The following is a 10,312-nucleotide window of genomic DNA, read 5'->3' on the forward strand; positions in this document are numbered from 1 at the left end:
TTTGGAAAAACTGTGATAAAATATGTTTTGAATTGTTATGAGCATAAAAATTATTGGATATTGGAATTGACATTGAATTAAATTGTGTTGTGATTTATGCTCACAAAAAGGATAAAGAGATTCATGATATTATTTCATATCTCACTATAAATACTTGACTAGGTTATTACTTGTCTCTCTCATTTGTTGAGAAGACAATGGAGTTAGCTTTGTTTTGATTACCATGGTATGTGCACAGACTTAGATTCTCCTCTTATTAGAGGTTAGATCTAAGTTTTTCATTGGCCCTTTCGGAAGTTTCATTATTGTGCACGATTATTCGACCTCCCCGACCATAGGGAGTTAGAATCCCGATTCGATCTCTCCGACCATAGGGAGTTAGAATTGCCCCAAAGATGGCCCTTACGGATTAGTCTTGCATAGTTAGCGTGATAAAGAATAGTTTTTGAATGGTAAGGAATTGTAATTTTAAATGAGATTTGTGCATAATTGATATTATTAAAATTAAGATTTATTTCCACAAATTACTGAAATTACTTTAAATATTTAGTTGTGATTTGATAAATTGAATTTCTTGATCAAGATCGTTTAAACAAATGATTTATATCATTGGCAACGAATATTTTGATATTTTGAAATTTTGACGATTTTCAAGATTTTCAAATTATTTGTTATAATTTTGTCAATGTATATTGTATTACATTTTAAATTATAGTTGTGTACCACTAAGTTTATCACTCAGTGATAGTTTTGTATGTTGTCGCAGGTGAAAGTAAAGATACAGCTGCCGAGTAGGATTTCTTGTAGTTGCGCCTTGAAGACACATTCGGATTAGCTCCGGGTATATCATAGGTATACCCTTGTACATAGATTTTGATGTATGCATGTAATTATATGTATGCAATTTATTTGAGCAGTTGTACAAGAACTTTTGTAATATTATTTTGGGTATGTAATTAAAATGGAAATTATTGTAATATTCAAATTTATTTTTGAGTTTTGTAATTAATGTAAATAATTAAATTTTTGTATTTTGTGAATAATAAATTATTTCCTTTTCTGAAATGAGATGTTCAGTGTAGGTTTAAAAATGTGCTGAATTGATTGTTACAAATGATTTATTCATTGTTGAGATTGAATTGTGTGGAGGAATGAATTTTATTGAAGTTGTGGTCGAGTAAAAATATTTGGAGTGTGTTTTTTTTCAGGTTTTGAAGAACTGTTTTCTTAAAATACAGCCACCACTCTGCTGAAATTTTGAAAAAAATTTGTGACCAGATTTTAATCAAGGATTTGATCCATGACCAACATTTCAATTAAAAGCTTTTGATAAATATTCAACGTTCCCACCACTATTAAAAAAGATCAGAAATTGTTTTAAAATCGTTTTAAAATCTCTTGTAGTATATTTAATTGGTTACTGGTAGGCGAAATTTGATAATTCATTAGGTATACTACGGAAATATGTTATGCCTTATGAGGAGTAGGGTGTGACAGAATTTTCCACCAAATAGATAGTTGAGGAATTAGAATTATAAGAGCAAAAGCTGTGAAGTAGTTTGACTTGGAATCTCTATGATCACTCTTTCATTAGAGGGTTAATGATGAAATTTACATATTATTGATGGAATTTTAATATCAAGTAACCAATTTGCTTGTAGATGCAGATCAGGTTTAATTAGTAGGATTCTACACATAAAAGGCCAGTGACGTAAAAAGTTGCCAACCCTTTCAAGTTCAAGCAATGATCATTGATGAGATAATCAAATTACAAATTTATTATTGCATGAATGCTCTGTTATGTTTATTTGCACCCGATAATCCCATTCCTTATTAAGGAAGTATGACAAATAGAAGATGGAAAAATTTTAAATAGAGGAGAAGAAAGTGCAATTCTGATTCAGGGTTCATCCCATGGCATATTTTTGGGTCCAGCTCCGAGCAGTAGACTCATACTTGATTTTGTCAGTCTTGCACATATGAGCTATTTCAGGAACCAGTGGATCATCAGGGTTTGGGTCTGTAAGCAGGGAACATATGGAGAGTAAAACCTGCATCAATCCCACAAAGCATATTTCAAAATCATCTCTCTTGTGTTACCATAAGGGAATAGAGGATAAGGCATTAGCTTAATTAGTATAGATTGAATGATCAGTATCATTTAATGAGTCTTTTAATTGTTATTGTCTAATTGAGGTTGATTTGTTTTCCTTTTAAGGTTAATTTTATCTTAATTAGAGTTTAAATTTGAAATCTCACAGTTCTAAGACTCCAACACTAATAGCCACAGTTAGTTGATTGACAAGTGGTTTTTTTTTTCTTAGATCTTCATGTGGTGGTGTAAATGGTCACATAAGTCTTCCAAGATAAGCACCTTGGATATGGTGAGTGCAGGACTCCATTGTTCCTTGAGTATGTCCAAGCAGATATTTCCATTGCTGTTGATGTTTGGATGGAAAACCTTGGTCCTGAAGGCAACCTGCAAAGCAATCATTTACAGGAAAAACTTTGATCAAGTTGATTATTGAAAAAGAAAATCCAGCAGGTACAAACTAAAAGACTTTCAAAAAAAAAAATAATAATAATAATAATAAAAGGCTAATTTTGTTCTTAGTATAGGCCCATAGTCATTCAGATCCATTCAAACCTTAAATTTTGAAAAAGAAAAAAATTTTAAATTTTAAAAATAGATCAAATAACTCATTTTATCATTTTTTTAATAAATAAACACTTTAACTTTTAAAAATAGATAAAAAAAGATTGAAATATAATATGTTTCTAATATAAATCTAGTCAATACTATACACCAAAATCATCTAGTTTTGTGGGATCCTCATCAGAAATCTTGTAAGGTTTTTTGAATCATTCAGTAAAGAATAACTTATCATAGAATATCTTTGTGCAAGTCTTGGTTAGATTTATATTAGAGACAAATTATAATTTAGTGTTTTTATCTAATTTTAAAATTTTAAAAAATTTTGAGGACTTATTTAATCTTTTTAAACTTGAAGAGTTATTTAGACCCAAATCATTTTAAAAATTTATTGGCCTTTTGAAAAAAAAAGAAAAAGAAAAGAAAAAGAAAAGAAAAAAAAGAGCTGAATGGTTTCTGCTTTACTTACCTTGGGAGGTTTGAAAGGATAATCAGGTGGGAAATAAATGGTGACAAGGAAAACACCACCAGCATATGGACTGTCATTTGGACCAATGATGGTAGCTTGCCAATGGAACATATCCTCAGCCACAGGACCTGAAAATATAAATATAAGATGCATAATCACGCAACCTTCCAAACGAGAATGAACCAAGATGATGTATCCAAACCTTACTGTTCTTTTACCTGCACTGCATGAAGTTGGGGGATCTCTCTGCAAGTCCTTGAGCTCCTTCAATATTCTTTTTGATGCCATTTAGGCTACAAATTGAGCTATTTTCAATACAGAGATGAAACTCAATGAGGGTGATTAATTACAAGGCAAATGAAGAAAACCGGATGTATGGATGCCATGGAAAAAGGAAGAAGGTATTGTATTTAATGGAGATTGGCAGGGCTGAGGAAAGGAGGTGGAAATAGAAGGGGTCCATTAATTCTTTCTAGACTGGTGAAAGTGGGCACAGTATAAATTCCAGGAAAAAGTTAACAGGTACAGAATATTTGAAATTTTGAAAATAGCAACTTGGAAGACATTTGCTATTCTTTATTGTACTTTTATCAGGTGCTCCAATAAGGAATCTATTAGCAGAGTCCATCTCTTTCAACCACTGCTGGCTAGCATTAGCTTGGAGGTGATACTTTTCTCCTCAATCATCCACAAGGTCAATGTGAACACAGACAGAATCATTTAATTCCAGTTTTAGTTTTCCTTCTCTCGTCAACCCATTTCATTCCACATTTTAAATCATTCCTTTTGCCCATAATCAATGCTAAAGCAGGAAGCATCAAGCTTTTTAGGGATAATTCTTCCACTATATTTATCGTGTAAACAAATAATGAATCTAATTCTAGATGCAAATATCACTTTATTTATTTATTTTTTTTTAATTGGGATTTCAGCGAAGACTCTTCAGGATGCTCCATTCTAATATCTTAATAGCCATGACTAGAGCATTCAGAGAAATATTCGTCCTAAGCCAATTAGCAGAAACAGTAGCATAGTTCAAGAAACCAGAAATGCTTTGAAGCTGACATGATTAAAATGAACCACAGAATTTTATTTTCAATAACTTTACAGAGAAATGGATACCATATTCTCTCCACTAAAGATTTGCCGACAGAACCACGATATTCTTTCTTTTTTTAATTCCCACTCTTAAAACTAGGGTGTTTATTTCCAATTGGAAGTCTGATTATATTTAAAAATTGAAATTGAAACCAAACCTTCGATCTTTCTACTTTTAGGAAATAGATTTAGAATCAAATTTCCATTTCAATTTCAGTCCAATTCTAATCAATTTTAGAACATTTTCAATTTTAGTTTCAATTCTATTTTGATTTTAATTTTAATTTTAATTTAGTTCAATTTCGTTCCTTGAACCTAAAATTATAGCATCCTTGTTTTCATTTTAAAGGAGAAACAATCTTAAATTTCTAGCATCAAAAATATCAATAAAAATAATAGTACTAACATTAAAAATATATTATATATATAATCCTTAACAAGTACATTATGTTATTTTATGCTTAATTATATTGTTTTCAATTAAAAGATACATAAACAGTTAATAACTAAAAAGTATATTATATGACTAAAATGTGATTTAATCATATAATTTAGAATTATAAGATGAATTAATATATTTGTTATTAAAATTATTTGAAAATAGAAAAATAAAAGTTAACATATATATATATATTGAATCGGCATACTTTTTGACAAAAAATTCAAATCGAACCAAAATAATAAATATAAGTTTAATTTTGTATTGTATAATTTTATAGTAACAATTATTTTTTCAGTTTCAATACGATTTAATATAGATTTAATATGATTTTTCTATTCGATTTGAATCTCAGGAACCATGCATAATCCTACTTAAACTAATTTCCACATCATTTATAACAAGTGCAAGGTAGATATAAGCCACCTATCAAAATCAGCTGAATCCATTAGCAAACTTTTTATAATCTAAAAAAAAAAAAAACCATAATTATATTAAGGTTTTTAGGTGCACTTAATCAAGTTACAGGCCGTAAATAATACAAGAGGAAACAGTTTAATATTTGAGAGTTTTCCTGACTTCAGTCAATACATGCAGAATGACAAGGGTGTGCATGTTTAACAAACGCAATCAATCATATTTATACAAATGAAAATGTAACCCAGAACGTGACAAACTCGCAACTTGATTCTTATAATGTTCTTCCTAGTTCTGTCAGTAGATACTAAGACCAAATCTTGCTGCTTCCTCAAGCTGGGAAAACGCAAGACACACAATGAAAGACTAATGGGATCAATGCCTAGTTGGTCATGTTTTCTTCCCAGTGCTTAATTTTTCAATCACAATATGGAGCAGGCCTTTTGAGCCTTTCTTCTCTTTTTCTTCTTCTGTTTTGTTGGCTGGAGAACCACTTTAATGGCTGCATCAAAGACAGCTTTCACATTCTGTAATTTGCAAAGGATGGTTGAAATAAAATGTCAGCAATGAGTTAAGCATCCACTTTCCTTTATGCAGTGTGAAAAGAACAGAATATATACCTGCTGAGTTTTAGAACTACATTCAATATAAACAGGCGCCCCGATTAGCTTTCTCAGTTCTTCCCCCTTTCAACAAAGATAGAAAATTTATTCTCGTTGGCAGATGATGATGATGACGAACCACAAATACAAGCAAGGTGACAAATTAAAATAAAACATGTAAAATAATTCTTAATATGGGAAAGGACAGTATACCTGAGCTGTAGTAATGGGCACTGCACCAGGGTAATCTATAAAGAATTGCTTATCATCTCGGAGATCTAGAAGAAGCAAATTTAGCTGTAATGAAAATTGATTCTCAATGAAAAAGTCTAGAAACAAGACAACGACACATTGTACACTAAGGCATCAAATAATTAGTCAGAATAATTTGGCCACCAACATGAGGTAGTTTCATCGATTATGATGGAAGTGAATTTTTGCATGTAAATCATAGAAAAGACTAGAGTTTCATTAAAAGACATGCATGTATCCAATAATATCTAATATCACAGAATTATGGAATTTCAGCAGAATAAATAAAATCTCAGATGTATCAGATGAAACAATCAGTCCAACAAGAAACAGTCACTGTCTTTCATTAAAATCAAATCTAGAAGAGAGTTGGTCCACATGCCAGTCAACTAGTAGAATTTGTGGTTTTTTAAGCATTGATTGATGCTTAAAATAAAATATTTACTTGAAGCACCTCAAAAAGAAGTATCTTTCAGGAAATTTCGTTGAAAATGCTCACTTTCAAGATGAACTTTCGTAAGCACCATCAAAAAATAAAAAAATCTTTACAAAATAATTGTTTTAATCCTCCCAATTTTTTCCGATACCCTCTCTCTCTTTGAGAATGTGACAAGACTAATCGATTTGTGTATCACCAGACAAATCTACTAAGGTCAACACAACTGGTAGAGGTTTAAATTATAGTTTTTGTTTTGTTCTAGTTGTCATCCTTATAGTTACATGGACTCTACCGAAACCACCAGTTGCTTATGTCAGAAAGGACAGTCGAGCACAAGTACGACAATGAATTATTGAAACTTTTCAACTCAGTCAGAAAATTACACAAATTTTGGAGAAGTCTGATCCCCAGTTGTACCTATATTCGATACTCTACTACCACAGTCCCAGTAAATTAGGTCATCTTTTAATATACTATACACTTTTCCTTAAAAAATAAATGCACTTCACATGCATGTGCTCAAATGTAAACAAGAGTTCCTTCTAAAGAAACATTTAATTAAGCGCCCCCTCCTCTCCTTCTTGTCCACGAGTGAGCAAGAAGAATTAGATAAAAGATGATCTTAACAAATAATGTTGAATTTCATTGAACTCTAATTCATTTATCAATTACGTAGGGAGATGGAATGCTAAGATCTTCAACATCTCAACTGAAAATATTAAGCATAATTTCATAAGTTTCTCATATGCAGAACAACAAGGTTCCATAATTAGGATCAGCAATTGTTCTTGATCAGGAAAATGGAAACTCGTAACAAAATTTGTCGTTCTCACAGGCTGATTGATCAGAAAGATGAAGTCATAGTGCATCACAGTCACAGATGTGGGCACCCTATGTCTTATGACTAAATTAAATTATGAGATAATTAATAGCATAAGACTTCCACAGTATCAGATTTCTGTTCTTTGGGGAAAATATGCAACTATTATAAGAATTAAAGTTGAAACTATTGCCCATATGGAAATATTGAAAAACTGCTCCATCATTATGATTCTATTGAGACAAAACTGCATTCAAACACATCAAAAGAGTAGGGAGAAAATCAAGAGTCAAAAAAGCACCAAAATACTTGCAATTTTGTAACAAAATATTTTTGGAAACTTCCTAAAATAGCTAGAAATCAATGACAACCAAGAATTAGATTCTGTCAATACCTACGTAGTGAAATATAACCCAAACTCCAAAAGAAGTAATAAAGCAGAAAACCTATAATAAATGCAATTTCTGAGAAATGAAGATAAATATCAATAGTTAATGGGCTAAGGAAAAGTTCTCAACTACTATGCATCTTATGGTCAAGAAAATTGAAGTCCTAGCAAAGAGTCTCAAGATATATGAAACTAATAACTGAAATCATCATTACAAAGAACAAAAGAAAAATCAGAGTAGGAGTATCTACCAAGCTTAGTCCCAACAAGAATAATTGGTACTCCAGGTGCATAATGCCTCAATTCAGGAATCCACTGAAAATTGAAACATATAATGTGGAAAATTCATAAGCACATCACAGAATCAAACCGTTAAAAGATGACAAGAAGCTTTAAAAGATAATGTTGATCATACCTTCTTTGCAACATTTTCATAACTGGCCTTGCTAATGAGAGAGAAAGCAAGCAGGAAAACATCTGCCCCACGATAACTCAAAGGTCTTAATCTATTGTAATCCTCCTGGCCTGTCCCATGAAACAAATACATGAAGTTTATGATAATATTCTTTCAAAAACAATAACTGAAATGTTACAAATTGCACACAGACCAGCGGTATCCCACAACCCTAGATTGACTGTGCTCCCATCCACAACCACATTTGCACTGAAATTGTCAAACACTGTCGGCACATAATCCTGTTGCACAGAAAATCATAAAGGAATACAATAAATAATTCTTCATGTCAAAATTTGTACTGCAAAATTTAAAAAAATTTATTGATAATGGAGAAATAAGTGAAATGCTGAATCATCAATAGAACTTCCTATAAAACTTTAAACAATGCTCTAGGTCCCATGAAAAAACCAATAATCTACAACAGAACCTTCTACAAATATGCATAAAGCCTGTATTATAGTCATCAACTACAAATTTCATCCCAAAGAAATAAATTTATTCTGGCCGTTGCTAATAAAAGACCAAAGTTATACTCCTAAACTCATATTTGTTTTTTTAAAATGAGAGAGAGAGAGAGAGAGAGAGAGAGAGAGAGAGAGAGAGGAAGTACCTTTCAGGGGAAGAAAAAAAAAAACTCAATAAGAATCAAAAACAGCATTATAACTTCAAAGTTGATGTAAATATTAGGAGTCACATTTTTGCAGAAACAAAACTAAAGAGAGACTCCAGGCAAACATAATAAAAGCTAGTTCCTTTCCCTCATTTTATTGAATTATATAATTTTATATAAATTCCTCATGATAAGCTACAAATTAGCACCCAAATTCTGAATATTCAATATTCAACTATAAGGATCCAAGCAACAATCACAATAAGCATTTTCATTCAAGAGTGATTCAGTGAATCTGACTGACCCACCAAACATACCCAAATCATCCATTTGGCTTTTAGCCTCCAAGGTGCCAAGCACCTACCTCCATTAACCCTATTTGTTCATAAAAGACTCAAGTCAAGCTGGCAATTAACTTTCTCTAATTCAAAAAAAAAATATGGCATATTAGGGATACAAGAACGTCGCATCTGTTTCTGTTCCTCACATTTTGCAACCAATCAAAGAAAAACCCCAAATCTAACACTTAATTTGATTCTTATTAAGTGAAACACAAACATGTCTTCTCAAAGCTAATCTCTTGGATGAAACACAAAGTCAGTCGACTAATTTTCTTTGTTGGTATCCAAACATAGGAGAATCAAACATAAGCAAAATAAAAAAGAAAATGTCGGATTTATCAATTAACTTCCAGCATTTCCTTGGCAACCGAACATTAACAGGTACAATATAACCTAAAGCTTGACAATTCAATCAAAAAGTTGTTCACCCAAAAGAAAAAAAACGAATCTTGACAAAGCCAATTACTTCAACGAAGCTCAGTTGACTTAACAAGCACATTCTTGAAAAAGTAAAGAAATCAAATTTCCTACATGTTTCCCACATTTTCTCGACAAGAAAACAGAACAAAGACAAAAGAAAGATTAAAAACAAAATAGCTTTACACTAAATTTCAGAGCCAAACCACTTGTACCAAGCCCAATTGACTTGACAAATACGTTCAACTTTGGCACATTTTCTCAACAAACAAACACATACCCAAAGAGAAAAAATTATAAAAAGAAAGAAAGCAAGAAAAAAAAATCGAATTGTTTATACATACGGTAGGGAAAGTGTTACTGGTGTAGGAGATAAGCATGCAAGTCTTGCCAACAGCACCATCACCAACGGTGACGCACTTGATAAACCTTGAAGCACTCATGTTTTTTTCTCTCTTCACCTTCTTCCGGGTTCTTGATTTCAATTAGAAAAGCCCTAAACTTTCAGTCCTTGACAACATAGAGAAACTGAGAGAGCACAAGCAGTGAGAGGTGTTTGGAAAACTAGGAGAGAGAGAGAGATGTGTAGGAAGCAAGCAAGCGAGAAATTGGGGAAGCTGGGCCTATTTGGAAAGGACGAAAGGACAGCTCTTGCCAGCTACATATGATATACAAGCGAACCTGTATTTCAGGACCCCAAATTTTGCTAACAGGGCCAGTCGATAAAAGATATATTTTTTTGTTTTATAAATTATATTGATAGTATCCCGATTGAAAAACATATAGCATTAAAGTTTTTAATTTGTAATTCAAAATTTTTAATTTTTAATTTAATATAAAAACCTTTATAAATTTTAGTAGCAGCAAGTTATTACACTATTTATATTAATGAGAATTTATTAAATTAAAA

At 31.6% G+C, this 10,312-nt stretch overlaps 2 protein-coding genes across 3 annotated transcripts; both read right to left on the reverse strand.

The window, feature by feature from the left end:
• Positions 1-1,729: 1,729 nt before the first annotated feature.
• On the reverse strand, positions 1,730-3,575 carry LOC110644646 (ubiquitin-conjugating enzyme E2 10). Of its 2 annotated transcripts, XM_021797543.2 has the most exons (4): positions 3,341-3,575; positions 3,123-3,250; positions 2,375-2,479; positions 1,730-2,051 (listed from the first exon to the last, which is right to left on the reverse strand). In XM_021797543.2, exons 1-4 carry the CDS (start codon positions 3,408-3,410, stop codon positions 1,908-1,910), a joined length of 447 nt encoding a protein of 148 aa, XP_021653235.1. In that variant the 5' UTR covers positions 3,411-3,575; the 3' UTR covers positions 1,730-1,907. The 2 variants fall into 2 exon arrangements, with proteins under 2 accessions (XP_021653235.1, XP_021653228.2); XM_021797536.2 differs by having other exon boundaries at positions 3,123-3,555.
• Positions 3,576-5,195: 1,620 nt separating this feature from the next.
• LOC110644640 (rac-like GTP-binding protein 5) lies at positions 5,196-10,059 on the reverse strand. Its single transcript, XM_021797526.2, has 7 exons — positions 9,747-10,059; positions 8,186-8,273; positions 7,993-8,102; positions 7,829-7,892; positions 5,892-5,956; positions 5,697-5,762; positions 5,196-5,603 (listed from the first exon to the last, which is right to left on the reverse strand). The coding sequence occupies exons 1-7, from the start codon at positions 9,843-9,845 to the stop codon at positions 5,499-5,501; spliced, it is 597 nt and encodes a 198-aa protein (XP_021653218.1). The 5' UTR covers positions 9,846-10,059; the 3' UTR covers positions 5,196-5,498.
• Between the last annotated feature and the right edge of the window lie 253 nt (positions 10,060-10,312).

This window comes from Hevea brasiliensis, chromosome 1 (assembly GCF_030052815.1).
Source record: "Hevea brasiliensis isolate MT/VB/25A 57/8 chromosome 1, ASM3005281v1, whole genome shotgun sequence".
Classification (NCBI taxonomy): domain Eukaryota; kingdom Viridiplantae; phylum Streptophyta; class Magnoliopsida; order Malpighiales; family Euphorbiaceae; genus Hevea; species Hevea brasiliensis.